The sequence below is a fragment of the Manis pentadactyla genome, chromosome 4 (genome assembly GCF_030020395.1).
Source record: "Manis pentadactyla isolate mManPen7 chromosome 4, mManPen7.hap1, whole genome shotgun sequence".
Classification (NCBI taxonomy): domain Eukaryota; kingdom Metazoa; phylum Chordata; class Mammalia; order Pholidota; family Manidae; genus Manis; species Manis pentadactyla.
In genome coordinates this window covers 53781346-53803043 of record NC_080022.1, presented here as the reverse complement: position 1 = coordinate 53803043, position 21698 = coordinate 53781346, and the positions used below count along the sequence as shown (strand labels likewise).

At 40.0% G+C, this 21698-nt stretch overlaps 1 protein-coding gene across 1 annotated transcript in view; it reads left to right on the top strand.

Annotated features, from left to right (window-relative positions):
• JAK1 (Janus kinase 1) overlaps positions 1-21698 on the top strand; it is a 138802-nt gene that overhangs the window by 77066 nt on the left and 40038 nt on the right. The window contains exons 2-5 of the mRNA XM_036911304.2: positions 9432-9514; positions 11950-12148; positions 14895-15018; positions 21176-21329. Coding sequence (XP_036767199.1) covers positions 9509-9514; positions 11950-12148; positions 14895-15018; positions 21176-21329 — 483 coding nt within the window. The 5' untranslated portion in view covers positions 9432-9508. The remainder of the gene's footprint in view (positions 1-9431; positions 9515-11949; positions 12149-14894; positions 15019-21175; positions 21330-21698) is intronic.

The following is a 21698-nucleotide window of genomic DNA, read 5'->3' as shown; positions in this document are numbered from 1 at the left end:
ATTCCCACTGATGGCCATATATGAGCTCTTCTCTCCCTTTACAATGATATACATAAAAACTTTTGTAGCATTGCAAAGTAAACAGAATGGATTTTGAATTCTTTAGGTTCCTGCAAAGCAACACTAGGAAATGTGATCATAAAGTTAAAAGTGAGATTGTGGCAGTAAATCATGGCTAAGATTAGTGGTTATTGCCGAATTTAAAAAACGGATCTTCCATGCTTTGTGGGTATAGTTTCTACATTCTATTGATCCTTGGCATCACTATATGAACTTACGAGGTAACCAACTAAAGAGCTTTCTGGGAGAAGAAACTATTTTGAAATGAAGACTGTGATTGTGATGTTGTACATGGGCTCTCAGTGTAACCATGTGTTGAAACATCTCAGGCTACACAGGGAAAAGAGGATTGATCTTCTGGTAGCCAAAAGAATTCCAGATGAAATATCTTTCACTATTTTATGTTCAGCTGAGGAAGGTATACACAGTGAATATAACTGAATATAAAGTAAATTTTATTATTGGTAGTCTTGTGGAGTTCTTTAGTGTTTTTCAAACTATTGCTTGTTTTTCATAAGTGGACTATGAAATCTATTTTGTGGGTCTTGTTTAGCATCTAAAAAGTATGTTATTAAATACAAGAAAATAATATAGAATAGAAAATATCAGTAAATTCAGTGTGTAAGGATATCTTTCTGTAAAACTCTTTTTTGTCACACACACACACACACACACACACACACACACACACACACACACACTACTATAAAGTGTATTTCTTACTGTGGCTCATGGTCAGAAAGGTTTGAAAAGCTCTTATAAAGCATGGATATCAGTACAGGTTCCTAGGATACCAGATAGTAATGCATAACCCTTACTGGATTCTTGGCTGATGCTTGACAAAACTGGAACAGATGAGGGAAGAAAGTGAGTGGCTGCTCAGTGCTCTGAAGGATCAGTGTTGACTTAGTGATCAAGTCTGCTGCCTTGGTGAAGACCAAGCACATTACCAGCTTAAGCTTGGAGATTGTTTGCAGGCTATTTAAAAGCTAAGCGTAAAAACAAAGTGTTTCTTGTTTGAGGAAAGGTGTAGGGGGCCATGTAGGAAAACATTTTTCTTGATAGTTCCTCTTGTTTTCTACCCCATCTTCACTTATATTTTTGGGGCAATAGCTTGAGTTCCTTCGGAGTATAGACAAGAGTGGACATTTGCCATTTGAGATATTATCCAACATCTGAACCTTCTTCATTTTTAGAGTGATCTTCCATTGTTGAATGGAAGCTAGGTTCAGCCTTTTGTATTCCTCCATCCCAGAACTTTGAATCTGGAAAGAATGTTGCAAATGCATAGGGGTGGCTTGAGATCACTCATGGAAGCAGCAGAGTCAGGAGTCCAGTTGGGTTGATGGCTGATGACCAGTGGTGGCCATGCTACTGGAATGGTGCCCTTATCAGTCTATTCCTTTGTTTTTATATCTTTCTCTTAATTCATTTTTATCTCAAGGTAAGCAGAGCTGGTTTCTGTTGTTTGTACCCAAAAACCTTGGAGTGGTTAAAGGATTTAAGAAAACATGTTAGGTGGGTTTTAGTATATAAATTAACAAAGAGAGGAAGTAGCTGAATATGCAGTAGACACATAAGTAAATTAGTAAAAGTTATCAAGGGCTTCAGGGTTCAGGGCTGTTTCCTGCATATGCCTTTAAATTACAGTTATCCGCAAGCTTCATCCAATGGCATATCAGTTCCATGTCTTTGCATCTTAAACTTTTGGAAATAAAAATTAATGAAAAATTAGCTGTGTTAGAGAGTACAGCATAATATGGTTCCAAACATTGCAAGATAAGGTTTTTTTTTGTTTCCTTTCTTTTTAACATTAAAATTTTTTAAAGACTTATATGCTCACAGAAAATTGCCTAATGCATTTTGAGCTTTTGAGTTTGAATTCTCAAAAACTTAGAGTAAGAGATTTAGAGAAATCTTGAATCTGTACAACAGTCCTGTAAAATGAATACTTTTGTTAATTCCATTTTACAGGGGAACTGGTGTGGGGGGGATCATGGGGAAGACAGTGTAGCACAGAGAAGACAAGCAGTGATTCTGGCATCTTACTACATGGATGGACAGTGACTGCAATGGGGAATGGGGGGGGCTTGATAATATGGGTGAATATAGTAACCACATTGTTTTTCACATGAAACCTTCATAAGAGTGTATATCAATGATACCTTCATAGAAAAAAAAAAAGAAACTCAGGTTGAAAAATTTGCCTCAGGTCACACAGTTGTTAGAGCTGGGATCTGAATTAACCCTTGTTAGGGTTACTCCAGGCCTAGACCTGTAGCTTCTGTTCCGTAAGGAACCATAGAGGTCATGTAATACTTGCTTATTATGCATGATTTGAGCTCAGAGAGCTTTAGAGCCTTGCTCAAGACCAGGCAGGTCCTGGCAGAACTGGGCTGGAAGCTGGGCCTCTTTCTAATGGACGGTTTCTTGTACTGCCTGTAGGAAGAAGCTGGTGCACAGACACTCCCCTGACTGGGCCCTCCTTCACTTTCCTGCACTATCTACTTCTTTCCTGCAATGATCCCTTCTGCTCTGCATATTCCTCCCTGCACATTCATCCTTGTGATATTCCTTCCTTCTGGCCCTTTTCCAGAACAGCTGCACCCTTGCTTTCTGTCTTTTTAAATCTTCTCTGTCTCTTAAAGTTGGGAACAGAGTTCACTCTCTCTGATCACCTAATAGCCCTCTCTTTTTAAAAATTTTTTATTATTTTGGTATCATTAATCTACAATTACATGAGGAACATTATGTTTACTAGACACCCCCCATCACCAAGTCCCCTCCCCACATATCCCACTACAGTCTCTGTCCATCAGCATAGTAAGATGATATAAAGTCACTACTTGTCTTCTCTGTGTTGTACAGCCCTCCCCATGACCCCCTCATTATACATGCTAATCATAATGCCCCCTTTCTTTCCCCCCACTTATCCCCCCCTTTCCATCCATCCTCTCCAGTCCCTTTCCCTTTGGTAACTGTTAGTCCATTCTTGGGTTCTGTGATTCTGCTGTTGTTTTGCTCCTTCAGTTTTTTCTTTGTTCTTATACTCCACAGATGAGTGAAATCATTTGATACTTGTCTTTCTCCTCCTGGCTTATTTCACTGAGCATAATACCCTCTAGCTCCATCCATGTTGTTGCAAATGGTAGGATTTGTTTTCTTCTTATGGCTGAATAATATTCCATTGTGTATATGTACCACATCTTCTTTATCCATTCATCTACTGATGGACACTTAGGTTGCTTCCATTTCTTAATAGCCCTCTCTTTTTGACTTTTGTATTTCGTACTGCCTCTCATCATCCCCTCCACATCCGCTTTTTTGAGGTTCCCTGGGTATATGTTTATCTTGCTAAACTATTAATAGACTGTCAGATTTTGGTGGGCTTAGATTTTAATCGTGGTACTTTTTTAGATTCCCCCAAAGCCCCTCATGTTGCTCAAGGGAATGTGGCAAACCGAAAGGGCAGTGAAGCTGGAGTGAAATGTGTTTGAGCCTAGTCACGCCACTCACTGGCTACTTGAGCGTGGGAATGTCTGAAACTGAATCTTCTCATCTGTGAAAGGGGCTGTGAGATTCAAATGTGGTTGTAGATGTGAAAGCCCTTTTTAAGCTTTTAAGTATGGTACAAATGAAAGGTTTCATTGCGATGGCATTAAGTGTTTTAGGAATGAATGGTTGAAAAGCACACAGGTAAAGATAAGCCATGCTCCCTACCCCTGTGTTTTGAGTACTCTGCAACCCTATTTTTGACCCCAAGATTCTGTGCTGTATAACATTTTAGATACATTAGTGGTAAAAGCAAGAAAGAAGGAAAGAGAGAAAGAAAAGTAGCAAAGCATCTTGGTACAATGTAGCTTTTAGGAAAACACTTACTGACTTTAATTAAGCAAAGTACTATATTTACTTTCATCAGAAGTCTCTCAGGGAAAGCAGGCTCATTGGGAGCAGTGCAGAGAGCCCTGGCCCATCGAGTTGGCATTGATTGTTTGATCCCTAGAAGTTTATTGTAAATGAAGTAGCACTTACAGTTCTGGGGTATTCCTGGAATTGCTGCTATAGTTAGAAATGAGTTAATTCTGTGTGGCAGGAGTGGCATATAGAAAAGCCATAATTCTGACTTGCTGACTGGAAAAACAGCAGATTTTATATTTGTATTATATCATCCTTTGGCTGGAATCCATTAGCTTTGCACAGTATCTGATGCTTTCATCAGAATAGTTCTTCTGGGTTTCAGCAAAGCAGGGGGCACTGGGAGCAACAGACAAAAGTCACTTCTGAGACTCCTGTGGGTGTGGAGCCCCTGGTGTTGAGACTGAAAGGGAAGCACAGACCTTCAGGAGACATGTTAGGCCTTGAGGTTCTGTGCCCACATGGGGTGGCCTGTGCTAGGGGTCAACCAGAACTTGGCTCCCCACACCTGCAGTGGTCGTGCCAGGGCAGTGCATTAGTTGTGGGCTGGAATGTAGGTAAGACTGGGGCACATTAATGATTTTTTTTTTTTAATGTCAGTTCTTTCATTTTCTGGAGGGAAGGGCCTTGGGATGAGATCCGTCTCTTAGGTGGATGTTAGACAATGAAAAGTACTCAAAAGCCAGAGAAGACAGTGGTGTTAGTGATAGGAGGCACTTTAAAGCAGTTTTTCTCCTCTATGGGAAGAGCAAGATCCTTGTAATCAGGAGTCACATGTTTGATTTCTGGCACTCCCACTGATCGACCTAAAACCTCTCCTGCTTTTTGTGAGAATTAAGTGCAAGTGCCCAGCTAACTCAATGCTTGAGATGTTGCAGATACTCATTATATATTGCGTTCCCTCTCCTTCACTAAAATTGTATTTCCTCAGGCTGTAATCAGTTCAACAGAAGTTATGGCCAAAATATGAATGCTTCCTGCCTGCTATACTGTTAGGCACCATTAACTCATATTAAGTCTTGACATCTCTATGAGAAAATGCAAGTTTTATCCCCACCCCCACCCCTTTACAACTGAGAGGTTTAGGGATGTTAAGTACCTTGCCTAAGATTACAATAGCTAGTAGGTGGGAAAGGTAGGATTCCAACCCAGATCAGGGTGATTCCAGCTCACACCCTTATCTACTCTGCTCTGTCATCTGAGATTTATAAAATGAGACTTCGATTTGTGACCAGGCTTTTATTCCAAATCCCTATTTAAGCTTTTGTTCTTCTAAGCAAGCTCACAGCCCACTTTAGTCCTTTCCCATAAAACCTGCATTATCTTGCTGTAACACTTAGTAACTTTCTGAGCACGTTCACATCTACAACCTCATTTGAAAAAAGGCATTGTAGGAGCTTGATGAAGACTTTTGAATGATCTTTTTGATCCTTAAACCAATCCTTTAGGCAGGATGTTTCCTCTTGGTTAATGGAGGGGAACCTGAGTCTTAGAGATTAAAATGGCTTGTTTAAGGGAACACTAAACTAGTTGCATATTCAATCAGTAAGAATGCACACACTCTGGATTGCTTATCATGATTTCCCCATTGCATACATAATGTTGCTTACTTTGTTACCTTCATCTTTCATTAAACAACTATTAACCACTTACTGATAACCTATAGTGCTGGCAATAAAGCCCTAAATAAAAGAGACTAAAATCCTTGCCTTCTAAGAGCTTGTATTACTGCATTATGGCTCCACCAATCTTAAAACTAGTGCCTGCTGAAATAGTTTTTAAGGTTTAAGAGCTTTAGTATGGAAATTTCTTAAGGTATTAAGCAGCTGGTTTCAGGACACTTTCTAAATTACATATATTTTCTTTCAGTTCTTCTGAATTCATACCTTAATTGATCAACATTTTCTTTGTATTTTCTACTTCAAAATCAAAATCTTTGATTCCTTTAAAGCATTCTAACTCACTGTCAATGTGAATGGTGGTTGCTTTAGTAAAAACAGATGCCTGAAGTCCTTTGGTTCTCATCATTGATATTAACCATCATCCAGTCAGGCCCTTTTTATGTAAATCTGGCAGTGTCCTTTGGCCAGAAGCAGTCATACTCTGCTGATCAAATTTGTGAATATCAACATGGTCTATTTTTATGCTTCTCTTCTGCACTATTCAAAATTGTATGTTCTTCCCTTATACAGATACCTGTTTTCAAAATATGTTCTTGAAAATTTAGGAGTTCCAGTGTCTTTAGACCTAGGTTTCTGGAATTTTTTGTCTTGAGAAATAGTTGTGGTATCTAGTATAGTTACTTCTTGTTCAGACTCACAGAATTGTGTTTTGCTTGTTATTTTTCCCTCATGCAAAAAGTATCAAATGTGTTTGTCTCTTGCATAATACTTTTATAAACTAAGAAAATTTGAGAATCTACAAAAATTTCTGATTTTTTAAAAATATAAAGTAGCATCTGTAAGATTGAGCCACAAAAGTAATCTTCTACATAGGCAGAAAGGCAGTTTCTTTCAAAACTTAAACATTCATAAGTAAATTAGGGTGGAAGAATTCACTACTGTCATCAAAAAGCTTTTGATTACTCACTTTTATCCTTGCCATTTTCTGAGCTTCTTTGTATTCATTTGAGCTGGGAATGGAACCGAATCAGTCGTGTTATTTTTAAAGGGAATTATGCGATTCCTACTGGTCTGTTTTTCTAGCATTGAAGTTTTTTCTGTTTTTGTTTTTTTTTGTTTTGTTTTCGGTATTTGTAACAAGAAACTTGAATTGATTTCTTGGAATTATCCAAAGTATAAACTGATCTTGTTCTTTTCCTACCTGTTTAAAAATAAGTAGATAGAGCATATTGTTTGGTTTATTTGGAAAGAAATGTTATTTGAATGAAGCCATTACACAAATGCTGTAGCATAAAAAATTCATCATCCTGAATGAGGACAGTTGTCATTTCATATAAAGTGGATCAGAGGTGCTAGGTTTAAGTGCTTGAGAATGGTTCCTAGCATGTATTTTAAGTGTTGTGGGGTGTTTTTTAACTTTTATCATTAGAATGTCCGTTTTCTGACAGTAGGGATTTTGTTGTTACTGAGTCAGCACATAAAAACATCATAGTTAAATGCATACTGTCTAGAAATTTGGTTGCTGATTTTGTTTTCCCAAAGAATTTAATCTCTAGGCTAGTATCAAATATCGATACCATTGTATTGTCCTGTCCAGTAATGCTGGAGGCCAGTTGAAAATTTGGTACTGTGAGATTTCAGTATAGTGCTGCTTGGGGTAGAGTAAGAATAATGGAAAAACCATACTCTCCTTGAATACAGGTTTTCATAGAATCCTAGTTCTTGAAGAATCTTACTGATTTTAGTCTGATCCTTGAATGTTATGGAGATCCAGAGCAACCCCATGATCCTAAATTTAGCTAACACATGATCTAATATTAAAATCCTTTGTGAGGTCTAAAAAGATTTATGCTGTGGCCCTTCTTAAAAAGCCTGGGCATGATGGAATTTAGAGGTCTCTTTTTGCTCTAAAAGGCTCTGAGTATGTGTCTCTTTCCTGGTTTGGGGCAGGCTTCTTAATGCTCAAGGTATAGAGTCCATCTGGTCAATTTTCATTTGTCCTTGGCAGAGCATATAATGGCATGCTGTGGGAAACCTCCAGTGGAAAGGCGCTAGACATGCCGTGTTAGCAAGTAATGCCGATGAACCAGCTAGTACTGTTCTTTGCCCAGGTGTAAAAAGGAGTATTGGAGGGATTTCCCTATTTATGCAGCTTAAGAGACCAGACTAGTTCCTTCCTATAGGGAAGGGCCTTTGCACATCCTGATCCTTCATGCAGACTGCTTTCTCCTACTTCCCCAGAAATCCATTACATCTCAGCTCAATATTACTTCATTCCTGAGCCCTGTGCTAGATCACATTCCTTTTCTATGTGCTCTCTATTTTTCCTTCATGGCATTTTAATTTCTTTGTAATTACCTCTTTCTGTGCATCTTTGATTCCATTGGCCCTGTGGTCTATAAGCACCATGTGAGTAAGGACCATATTGCCTCTGGCACAAAGAACTGCTCAAAAATACATGGTAAATGAATCTCTTAAATATGACATTTGAAACCCTGAGCCAAAGCAAAGCATTAGCATGTAGCTAATTTCAGATTACTGTTTTCATGTGCAGCAGGATATCTATTCACATAATTAAAACAGTTATATTAAATTTTTTAAAGCTCAAAGTATACCAATTTGTTCTTTGAATCTTAATCAAAATTATCTGTGTCACAGTAGCCAAATCAGAATGGTCACACAAAAATTCACACTTGTATCCCCTGCCTGGCTTCTTATTGTTACTTTTGCATACATCTCATTCACTGCAGAAAGCCTTCCCAAACTAGCCCTTTCTCTGTTAGTCACCAGAGTCAACAAGAGGTACAAAAGATGACATCATGACACACTCACTCTGTTTGATTTTAGATTGCTTTTGTGTTTTCATTTGTGCCATTTCCTACTTCAGTTGTAAGGTCCCATGGGGATGCTGGTCTTACAGCCTCAGAGGTAACCCATCCTTATCTCCATATCCCCAGGCCCCCTCTGCTTTTGCCATGTAATGCCTGGGACTGTCCTCTTCCTAAAGCTGGATTCTGATAAAATGTATTGAATGACCCAACAAAAAACTGAGATAATGATGTGTATTAACTCAGAAACCACTTTCAAATCACTAAGGGTGATTTATTTGCAAAAATACCTTGATTCTACTGTTAAAAAAAGAGAATTTGTGGGAAGCACCAAGGAAGTGGTTAAATAAATACAGAGGTGGAGGTGGGGGGGTGGGCAGTGGTAAGGATAGGACCAGGTGCTTTAATTCTATAGAATCAACCTGGTATTGGTTGAATTAAGCTTTGAGATGAGGTTGGAGAGTTGGGAGGGGGCTTTACTTGCTACCTACGTGTTCAAATAAGAATGGCTCAAATAATATTTGGTGAACTGAAAGCATTATTCATCATATTTATTCCCAGGTCCTCCCCCTTCACCATACCTTATGTGTTTCACCATTAAAATGAGGCCAAAGACAGACTGGTTTGGGAGAAGGGTAATCTAAAGGAAATGGAACGGGAAATAAAAGTGTACACCTTTGGGTGTCCTAAACTATTGTTCATAGTCACAGGAGAGAGGTTGTTGTTAGAAAAGGCTCATGGTCTTCACTTAACACTGGACAGGGCACTCTGTGCCAGGAAACAAAAGTCCCTGGCTTCCTTTCTTGAAGGAATGAAAGTAATCTTCTTTGTTGTTTACACACTATAATGCCTTGCTGTCCTCTTGGTGTCCTCATCAGTGTTCTTATTTTTTCTTTTTTCCTCTCAAATGCTTTTTCCTGCCCGTTTATGGTTTGAGCTGCTTCCTTAATGTGTCGTATTTTCTGATGCAGTTACCTCTGCAGCTGATTTATTTATTTGTCTTCAGTCCAGCTCTGAACGGGCTTTGGAGAGTAGAGAAGAAAATCCAGTTTGCTTTTTGGGGGACATTGGACAGCTGAATAAATGCAGGTATGTACATTCGCACACTTTTTTAAAAAGGCAAAAAGAAAAATAGCTTTTAAAAAAGAATGAAACTGATCTTGAACTTGTAGAGCTATCTGTATCTAGTCTATAATTTTTAAATATTGATAGTGTATTTTTGTTCATTCCGAGAATTGAGTGTGCTGGTTTAAAAAGACATCCTGAGAGTATAAAAATATAGGAAGTAAGAATTCCCTTGTAATCTCTCCTGGATATTCACCACTATTAACAATTTATTGTAGTTTTTCCAGATTATACGTTTGCATAACGAAAAGGATCATAATGTACATATGCTTTTTTCTCACTTTGCAGAATGTTGTATACATCTTTCAGTGTTTGTTCATGTACCTTTATGTCATTTTTTAAAAATACCTGCATTGTATTCCTTTGTGTTGATAATCCTTATTTTTAGTGAGTACTCTCCTGTTGGATATTGTTGGTTGTATTTTTTTTTTCTATTTTAAATGGTGCTACCTGTCGTATATATACATATATATAAGTAAATATATATATATATATATATATATTTACTTGCCTGATTATTTTCTTAGGGTAAAAGAGTATAACACGGTTTTTGAATTCTTCTCCCATATCCAAATAGAATCTTAAAGGCAAGGTTTATTTTACATTATGAAGCAGATTGTAGCTACTCTGTTTTCCATCTCTATTTTTCACTGTCAGGTGGATTTGTGGGCACAGTGTTGGGTTTTAAAACTTTCTTGCTTGACAGTTGATCTGAACCTCAAGGTAAATTATGAGCTTAGTCTTTCAGACTGGTTTCTGGAAGATTCTGGTTTTCAGATTTATTTTAGAGATTAAACAAGTAAAATCGAATGCCTCCCAGTTTGTAGCATTGTCGCATATCTGGTTCGTGTACCTCATGTAAATACCTGACCTCATGAGGGCAGCTAATAGACCAAGCACATGAGTTTGGTGAAGAGAACTGTGCCTCCTCTCCACCCTATATGACTTTTCTTGTTTTGAAGAGCCTCCTTGGGTTATTCTGCAGGCACCCATTATATGAAGACTCTCTACTAGGTACTACAGATACAAAGATGAATGACATAGTCCTTATCTTCCAGGAATGCACAGCACATGCAAGTGTGAGTGAAAGACAGACACATGAATAAGACTCATAATTCAGTGTGGTTAGTGCAGTGTGGTGAGTTGGGAGAGGGCCTCTGACTTAGGGGATGGGATGGAGGTTCCGAGACAGCTTCCTAGAGGAAGTAATATCTGAACTGAATTCTAAAGAAAAGTGAAGTTTTCCATGAAAAGGATGAGGTAGACTGTTATTCCTGCTACAGAAATCAGCATGAGCAAAAGCAGGAAGGTGAGAAAAACAGTATGGGGTGGAGTGATAAGAACAGTGCCAGCTCTGTGGGTTTCAAGCATTAGGTAAGAGGCTGGAATAACTAGAAGATGAGGCTAGTGAGGCTAGCTGGCCAGAAAATGGAGGGCCTCTGTTAGGAGTTTGACCCTGGTCTGTAGGTTAACAGGGAGCCTTTGGAGTATCCAGTATATGTTATGGAGACATGACTTTGGGGGCTAAGTGAAGGTTGGCTTGGCAGGCAGGGGGAAGGTAGGAACTTGGGGTCAGGGAAAGTAGTTTGTGGGCCACTGGTGACTGGGTGAGGGGTAAGAAGAATGTTAAGACTTTTCCTCGCCCCCTTCCTTTCTGGCCTTGCCCAAGGCTAAGTTACAGAGGTTGGCTATTTGATCCTGCTTGCCTGCTCTTTTAAGGTTGCTCACATGAATGACTTATTTGCAAGCTTCTCACCAGCAGATTCTGACCTTTCAAAGCAAGCCTTTCCGCATTAATTTTGCTGCCACAAGGTGCTGTCCATCCTCCTGCCTGTCCATGAGGTGATGGGGACCTGGTTCCATTCATTAATTTTCATGACTCTTCCATGTGGCTTATGAACATGAATTGGTACTCTCTTGTGTACGCTATCTCAGAGCCAGCCCTGGGCTAGGCTCTGGGGGCATGATAAAAGATTAGACATGGTTAATGCCCTCACTGAGCTTTCAGTTTAGTGGGAGATAGACATAAAATTAAAAAGCCAGTGTGATTCATGCCATAGGTCTCTTCAAAAGTGAAATGATTCCAGTTAGAGCAGTATAAGTAACATTAACATTCATCCTTCCAGAATGAGCCACATTTTTCAAGTACAACTTGTGTGCAAATAGAGAAAATAACTTTAAGTTTTGTCCAAAGTTATGGTCTTACCATAATTATTGATTAGAATGCATAACTGATTATTTTCCATGGTTTCGCCTCTCATAAGCTCTGACACATATGATTTGCAGGGAGAGAGGTGCTTATCCAATACCATGTATTTCTGCTTGCTTCCCAAATGTTTTACCACTTGAACTTTTAGCACATAAAATGACCACATAGTCTTATTTTCCTTCTGCTGCAGTATCTAAATATAAAAGAGGACTGCAATGCCATGGCTTTCTGTGCTAAAATGAGGAGCTCCAAGAAGACTGAGGTGAATCTGGAGACCCCTGAACCAGGGGTAGAAGTGCTCTTCTATCTGTCCGATAGGGAACCGCTCCTGCTGGGCATCGGAGAGTACACGGCAGAGGAGCTGTGCATCAGGGCTGCTCAGGAATGCTGTGAGTACGGGTGGCATACCATCCCAGAAGGAGTTGTGGGTGTCTCTGTCCCTGTAGCCCCACTGGCTGGAAAGAGGTGTGGGCTCTGGGAGTCAGGTTGCACTCTTGCTCTACCACTCACCTGCATTTGACCTTAAGCCAGTGATTTTAATTGAGAGTTTCACATTTCACTTTCTTCATTGCAAAAGTGGCCTAAGTGGCATATTCCTGCTTTGTCACTAATGAGCTGTGAGATGCCCAGGAAGATGCTTGCCTTCTGGAGAAGCTCAGTTACTATTTCCCCCACATCTTTGGAATTGGAGTGGTATCTGTGCTAAATGGATAAAACACCTAGGACAAAGTTATGAGCTCAGGAAGTGGTATCTCTCAGTATCTTAATTGTTCAAAGCATCTTCTGAAAAGTGTGACCCATCCTCTGCCCCTACTACCTGCCTCATTTGACACCCCACTTCCCACCACCACGTGATGCTGAGTTGAAGTGAGAAATTGAGTGTCATTTTGTGGCTTGGTCAGATCACCAAGTTGTGAAAAGGACAGTGAGGCTGTGAACAACAACACAATCTGTTATTTTTTTTTTTTCTTTTTGAAGTGGTGCTTTAATCTTAACAAAAGTTAGCCTGTTCCCCTTAGAGGGTGGGAAACCAAGCTAACACAGTAAAGCCCCTTTCGTTATCCTTTAAACTTCTAAACATCGGCAGTTTTTGCCTACCTACTTTTAAGTGGCAAGTAAAGTTAAATCATAGAAACTTAAAGATCACCACTTAGATTGTGGTGATGGTTATAAACTCTCTCAATATACTAAAATTTATTGAATTGTACAATTAAAATGGTAGACTTTATGGTATATAAATTACATCTCAATAAAGCTGTTCTTTTAAAAACCAGCTCACTTTATAATGACAAAGTAATTAGCTGATGGCAGGCAGTCTGATTCATGCTTCACTGATACCATCTTCAGCCCTCAGAACAACTCTGTGGGGATAGTATGGCTGTTTCAGGAATCGCCTACCTTGTTTGTAATAGCTTGCTAGAAAACCCATTTCCTTTCTGATAGCTATCTTTCTTTTTGCCTAACATGCTTTAAATACAGAGTTCAAAAAAGGGAGTGGGGGCGGTTGGTACTATTGGGAAGAGTGTAGTAAACCCTCCCTAACAAACATAACACTAGATAAAATTGGCTGAGCTATACAGATTACTAGAGGGGAAATGCATTAACATTTAAAGTTATTTTGAGTGGATAGCAAAGTATATAAGGAACCAGATTCAGCCATCAGCTTTAAAAGTATTTGTAAGTAGCAAAACAACTAGATATTGGTGTTTCAAAAGGTTTTTTTAAGGTGTTTGTTGTGTTTTTCCTTCTCCTTTCCTGTGAGATTTGGTTTATAGTGTTTACTCTCTTAGCCAAACTTGTTGCCATCAGCAGAGCAGGTATAAGCCTCAGTTTTTAGGAAGCATCATTTCTGCAGAATTGTTGGACTGCATCCAGGAAGTGCTGCTAGAGAGGAGAGAAGAGAGCCTGTGAGTCCTAGCATAGGCACAGCCCTGTATCTGCCGTAACTTTGGGCTCAGGGTCGATCAGTTTGCAACTTCAGTTTCTAAGCACAGTCCATAGAGAATGAGTAATCTCTTTTGTAACCAACTCAAGAGAATGTTGCAAGAATTTATTAATTTAAAAAACACGTGGTTATGGAATGCCACATTCTTACAGCTCTCATTGTTATTATAGTAAGTGATGTTTTGAGGTCAGTCTTTTTCTCCCATTCTCACAAATAGGTGGTAAATTTTTGTTCTTTTAGTTCTCATAATATATGTGTGTGTATGTATATATACACACACATGTACACAAGTGTCAGTTACTTCATATTTTTACATGTAATTTGCTTAAGTTCACTGTATCTTAGTTTGAGGCCTGGCTACACATGAAAACATCAGTAATAATTGATTATTTGCAATCATTTTTCTCCCTCTTCCTATGCTTTTAGATTACAGGTCTGTAATGGGCTCAAAAGTGAGTGGAAAGGCACTTCCCTGGTTTTTCTCTTATCTTCTCGATCATTCTTGTATCAAAGGAGGAGGCAGCTGGTAGAGCAGGGAGGCAAGGGAGCACTATTGAACCACCTTTGTTAAGCATGTATCTAGTTAGCTACTAATGAAAAATATTTATGATAACTATACAGAGTACTTAAGTGTATTTATTATTAATGGTAATAGACTTTTATCACTGACAAAAATCACTTTGGTTATTTATTCTGACACACAATTTCATGTGCTACTACCAGGAACAACTTTGCATGTTTAATGCAAAATCACAGTGTGTTAGAATTGTTTAAACATTTTCTATAGGAGACAGATCAGGGATTTCCTAAACTCCAAGAATGCTTCTGACTATGGTTAGCAAGGTACACATCAAGAGGGATCTGGAAACCTCTCAGATGGCCTGTGTTTTCTTTTAAGCAGGGTTTGGTAAGACTCTCATAGATACCATTATGAAAAATACCATTAGACTTTTATTTTTAAATAGTTTTAGTCTGGTTTGCCAGGAGCTATACTACGTATTCCTGGGGAACATAGTTGATTGAGTATGGTTGCTTGATTGAATATGGTTGGAAGTTGCATTTGCTCTAAGAGAATACAATGGGACCTAGATTATTTTTAGATTATAGAATTCCTTTGCATATGTCATGGTTTGGAAAAAGATGGCCAAATAGATCTTTAATTTTCTGATATGTTCCTCACTTTTCCCTAGGTATCTCTCCTCTTTGTCACAACCTCTTTGCCCTGTATGATGAGAACACCAAGATTTGGTATGCTCCGAATCACACCATCACTGTTGATGATAAGACATCACTCCGGCTCCACTACCGGATGAGGTATGGTGCCTGCATGGCTTCATCAGGAAGGGATGACAGCTTGGAACCTGAGTCACTCACTTACCAAGAAGTATTGTAGTCATTTTTGTAATTTATAAGTTTTGTATTTGCTTGGTGTCAGAAAGGACTTCTTCAGTATTTGGAATACAATTCAAGATAAATTTGATCACCTTCCTCTGCCACATTTTAGAAAAGAAATCTTTATGATGCAGAGGGTATTTTGAAAAGAACTGATATCCTATAGAAGAGTTTTTCAAATGGTGAGTCATGGTTATGAATTTAATTTAGTGAGTTGTGACCAGAATTAAAAAAAAAAGACCAGGAGAGAATAGATAATATAAACATGTGTACATAGCCTAAGAATATTGTTTTTTAAAGCTTTTGTTTGAGATATATATGTATTTACTAAGTCATGATATAGTAAAATATATTTCTTACTGTTAGTTGCAGCTGAAGAAACACTGTTTCAAGTGGTATCCTAGAAATTCTGGGTTGGTCTTGCTCTCAAGAGGTGGCTATTTTGATCTACTCCCTGGGGGATTTTGTCTAGTGGGGCTCTAATTTTTCTTCTGATGGGCACTTGCCCTTTCTCCCATATTGTAGACTTCATTAAATGTGACATAGTCTCCTAAAGTGGCATAAACCATCAATACTTAATAGCTATAGTCTCTTGAGTTCATAGGCATATCTGTTCTGCACCTAGAATTGAAAATATGTTTGGTATTAGTTAAGCATAAGTTAATATGTATATTTAGCAAAAGAGCTTGTAAGTAGTATGAATACTTTTTGAAGATGATTTTAACTTACATAGATGTGATTATTAAATTACTAGGTTAGCTCGGGTGCTAACGGAACACAGGTACATGCTAGAAAAGCCCTCTGGTCCACCATATCATAGCTGCTATTTGCTTGGGAAGTGGATAGAGTTGTTACCATTCCAGAATGGCCTGGATGTTTTCCTGAGAGGAAGCTGAACCAGATCGACTGTCTTCGATAATCATCCTAGGGCTACCTTTTTTTTTCTTCTTTCTGTATTCACCCAAGGTCTCACCTTACAGAGAGGTGAAATCCTGTGCCATGCGAGATTTCACACCCCAGATTTAGGGAAATGTTCACCCCACCCACCTGAGTCTGCTGACTATTCGGATTTGTTTTCAAAGTGCAATCTTGCTTTCTGTGGCCTCTGGTTGGCAGTGTGATCCGGCTTTGAAATGTGTATTTGCAGCTCCCAGTCATTGAGTTCTAATTCTTTCCCTCTAGATTTCTCTACTTGGCTTGGAATCTAGAATGATAGCAGTTTGGGAGGTTGAAGAGACCTGAGTTTACCTAATTCAACTCTTCTAATTTTTAGGGGAAAACTGACGTCCAGGAAAGAGAAGTGAGTTACCTGTAGTCACGTAACCTGTGAACCTTTTTGTTAGCACTGGAACCCTCACTCTCTGGGGTATTCATCTTTGTTGGTCATGTGAATGCCTCACTATTCAAAGCTGTCTGTGCCTGCTCCCCATTCTGTTAGCTACCAGGAAATTGCATAGCTGCTGCTTTTTTGGCACCTTGACTTCGTACCTGACATTGCGTTTCAACAGGATATTGCTTTGTTACCACAGGCTCTTTGAACTTGGAAAAAAAAGATCCCACCCTCAGCTAAAACATTTGTGTTACAACAAACTACAAAAATCTTGAAACCTCATAATCATACCACTAAAGAAGGTGTAATGAAAATTAAGGTTGGGGACTATTTCAGTAGGATCACAGCTCTATTTTGGGAAATATTCTTTTACTTCAATTATAGTTTTCTATTTTTAGATAAGGATTTTGATAGTTTGTCTGGCATATTCTTTATTCCTTTTTAAGAAAAAAATAATTTCCTTGCTTTCATCCAAATTTACCATCCATCAGTAAAGTTCTGTAGAAAACTAAAGAGAGTTCATTGTGTATAATATCTATACATACACTTAAAATATGCAGTCATCTGTAATACAACTTTCTCAAAAACTTGTAAGGAAGGCATATTTCTGATAGGTCTGTCTGTCTGTCTCTCCCGCCTTCCTTCCTGCATTATTCCTTCACATCATTGTGAAAAGGAATTGAGGCAGCTATCATACTACATTTATTTATATCATTATTTTTTTTCCATTAGCATGTTACAACATTTATGTGTGGCCCAAGTTTGATGAACACTTTGATAACTAATTTTAAAAAGAATTTCTGTCTTCAATGTACCTTTTAGTTTTGTCTTATCAGGACAAAATTAGCAAGTTGCTGTTTTTTTGGTAGTTACTGATTCAAGATTTTGTTTTTGTTTTATTGCTGTATTATTAAATAGAAAGTTGTTAGCCTTTGATTATAGGCGTTTCTAGGCCTCCAGCCTTGTTTTTGGCTCCTTTGCCTTCACTGAAGTGGAGAAGCTGGACATCATGTTTGATCTCCTCAGCCTTATTCTGCCTTAACACCTTAGCATCTTACCAAAAGGCTTCCCAGCCTAAGCTGGTTCCACAGGGCTTAGGTAACAGCCTCAAAAGAATGTCCTTATTTAGACCTGATTGAAGATTGTATTCTGCACAAAGGGAGTAGGTTGGGCCTGTGGTCCTCTCAGTCCAAGGACTCTTTGTGGAGACTAGCGGGATGTTGAAGAAGAGGACCCTGGCTTGGACTGGTTCAGGGAAACTGTGCCTTAAGTGCTTCTCTTTCGGACAACCTCCCACATCCTTAAATCCTTCTTCTCAGGTAGCCTTCCATGTTTTAAATAATTCTCCTTGTAACCTTCTATGTTTTACATATATTTTACATAATTCTTTCTCTCATCACCACCTTCCTCTACAACCTGTTTTGCATTTGCTTCTGTGAGAGCCCTGCTTTAAACCCTTGTTTATGGAGTGCCTGGTGCATGGTTATCACGTAATAGCTCTTAGTTGTCATCTTGATCATCCTATGTGGATCCTTTCACACATCTCCTTCCAGGCAGACCCCAGAACTTCTAGTAGTTCTCCAGCTACTGTTACAAATGATAAAAACTCTCCATTTTGGATTTTCCTCAGGAGTCACAGGAGTTGGCTCTATCCTCATCCATTTGTTCTGCTAGTGTCATATTTTCCTGTATGTGCTCAGCTTGTGGAGCTAGTTCACCTCTTAGTTTCTGCTGCCCTGGAGAGCCAACCCTGGCTGAGCCCTCCCAGACTGTGCTCTGTCCTGCCCTTGAAGAGTAGGCTCCTTGGCCTGGGATGGCATGAATGCCAGCCTTCTCATCATTTGATAGCCTGAGGCTTCTACTGTTACGTGTGCCTGATCCCCTCTCAAAGAGGGTGAGGGGACAATCCCACTGCTGTGGTTTATGCTGCATATGGGCTTCATGGATATGTGGTTCTTTCTCTGTGTGAACAAGACACCAAAGCCCATTCCCACTGTCCAATTATCAGTCACTTTAGAATACTCCTGATAGTTTAAAAATGTTGATTTTTACCTTCAAAGTAACTTCTTTATCCATCCTGTCCTTCCCATGTTAATTGCTACTCCCCAAATTTGTTCATTCATTTGTTTATGCACCTAACAAGCGTGTATTAACCACCCACTTTATGCCAGACTCTGGGGATTCAGTAATGAGCAAGACACCGAGGCCTCTGCCTCTACAAAGTTCATGGCATTGCCCAGACTGTTACAGTAGGCATCTGCTTGTCTTTTGGCCTCTCTCATTACAGTCCATCTTCCAGGAGATCCTGCTTCACGTCAGCTTGCCTTGTAGTCTTTTCTTTTCTTTGCCTGCTGTGTTTATGGTCCAGGCTCTAAAGCCTGGTGTTTGTTTATTCTGGTTCCACTTCCCTTCCTCAACCCTCCCCCTTCCCTGCCACCTGTCCTGACAGTGGAGGGCAGCTTCTCCCTCCTTAGTATTCCTTTGGCACCTCATCTGAGACTCTCTTATGTCCAGGGACAACTTATCTACTAGGCACAGTGTCTTGGGCTCACAATATTATTAAGAACTCACAAAAATGTTTCAATTTCACTTAAATTCAGAAAAAATATATATAATCCAACTTGGATTATATTCATCTCTATACCAGCACAGTTATTAAATATAACTTTAATATTTTTTTATGGAAGAGGAGAAAACCATGTGGGGGTTCATGAAAGTCACAATGTAGTCCTACTTATGAGATAAACCCCCTCGTACGTCACTTTATTGTAATTGTTGGGTTTGAGTGGTTACCACACACACACACACACACACACACACACACCCATGGAGGGCAGGGACCGTGCCCAAGAATCCTTTGAATCCCAGAGCTTGAATCTCTCACACACACACACACAACACACACACACACACACACAGGGACCGTGCCCAAGAATCCTTTGAATCCCAGAGCTTGAATCACACACACACACACACACACACACACCCATGGAGGGCAGGGACTGTGCCCAAGAATCCTTTGAATCCCAGAGCTTGAATCACACACACACACACACACACCATGGAGGGCAGGGACCGTGCCCAAGAATCCTTTGAATCCCAGAGCTTGAATCACACACACACACACACACACACACACACCACACACACACACACACACACACACACACACACACACACACACACACACACACACACACACACACACACACACACACACACACACCACACACACACCACACACACACCACACACCCCACCCCCCGATGGAGGGCAGGGACCGTGCCCAAGAATCCTTTGAATCCCAGAGCTTGAATCACACACACACACACACACACACACACACACACACACCACACACACACACACACCACACACACACCACACACCCCACCCCCCGATGGAGGGCAGGGACCGTGCCCAAGAATCCTTTGAATCCCAGAGCTTGAATCACACACACACACACACACACACACACACACACACACACACACACACACACACACACACACACCACACACACACACACACACACACACACACACACACACACACACACACACACACACCACACACACACACCACACACCCCACCCCCCGATGGAGGGCAGGGACCGTGCCCAAGAATGCTTTGAATCCCAGAGCTTGAATCACACACACACACACACACACACACACACACACACACACCACACACACACCACCCCCCCATGGAGGGCAGGGACCGTGCCCAAGAATGCTTTGAATCCCAGAGCCTTCCACAGGGACTGGCTTGTCCTGGGCTCTGCAAATACACTTCAGTGATAGGTGTCTGAATTTAATGGCAGCTCTTTTTTGGGGGAGGAAATTTTATTTTTTGCTTCTCCATGCCATGGTTGTTTTCATTAGCACATGGGCATGTCAAAGGAGAGAGGTCAGGTACCGGCTGAGTCTGTAATGCAGAGATGGCCTGGGTTAGCTTGGCTCAGTTGCTTTCACATATTGCAGAGCTTACTTTGTTTCTCTTACAGGTGGCAGAGGAAAGCAGTAGTTAAGCAATGGGCCTGTAGTCTTAGGTCCTTAGGCCACCTAATCTCTTGGAAGCTCAGCTTTCCTCAACTTTAAAATAGAAACAGTGAAACTTACCTTGCATATTGCTGTAAGGATTAAATCATATAATATATATAAAGTGCTTATTAATTCACAATACTGTAAGGTGATGCTTATAGTAGTGTTTATGTATTTATTTTCAAACTCTCTTCATTGTAAGGTAAACCATCAACTTAGTAACAGCAATCTGGAAAAAAGAAACACTGCCATGTTAACTGTCATCTTGGTTATATGATGAAACTAAATTTTTTTTAACAGAAATGTTAAAATATGAATAAAATAGGTATTGGATTCAAGGCAGGATGGCATTATTAAAGGTAAAGAGCGTTGCTGGCTAGCATGTAGTTCTGGTCAGCAGGATTTTTCCTATTTTGGAAGATGCAGTGGAAAACTGAGGAGCTATGTTTGTGATCTTAAGGAAATCACCTTATCTCTCTGAAGCATAGGCAACATTCTGGCAGGACACTCTTCACAGAGTTCTTATAAGAATGAATGAAAAGAAAAGGACCTCAGAAACAATGAAGTGCTTGCACAGATGAAAGGTCTGTCTGTCTGCTTGCTTCTCAGGGAAGTTTAGCCTCTGACACTGATCACTCAGGATACCTCTTGCTTTCCAAGGTCCCCTTTCCCACAACTGACATTCATTTTCCTGCCTTCCAGGTTTTATTTCACCAATTGGCATGGGACCAATGATAATGAGCAGTCAGTATGGCGACATTCTCCAAAAAAGCAGAAAAATGGCTATGAGAAAAAAAAAGTTCCAGATGCAACTCCCCTCCTTGATGCCAGCTCCCTGGAGTATCTGTTTGCTCAGGTAAGAAGTTCAGGCCCAGGAGAACTCAGAGTTCATGGGATGGATAAGGCATTGTAGGGTTCAGATCGTCTGGTGCAGTCAAACTTAGTGGATGTTTGTGGCCTGTTCTATGAGCAGCTTTTGCTACCTCTGGACTTCCCCCAAGTGAGGTGGTAGAAGACAGCAATTCAGTGTCCCCAGGGGCTTGTTATCCCACTTGTGAGTTTTCCAGGCTTCACTTCTTCCCTATTCCTTTCTTTTTCCCCCACAGCCTATCGTTTCACTTCTCATCTGCAGTGCCTTCTGTGGAGGGGCCGAGGGAGGGGGTCTGTAAGTGAGGGACAGCATACTTCAGTGGGACTAACAGAGGCACTTCCCGGGAGTCTCAGT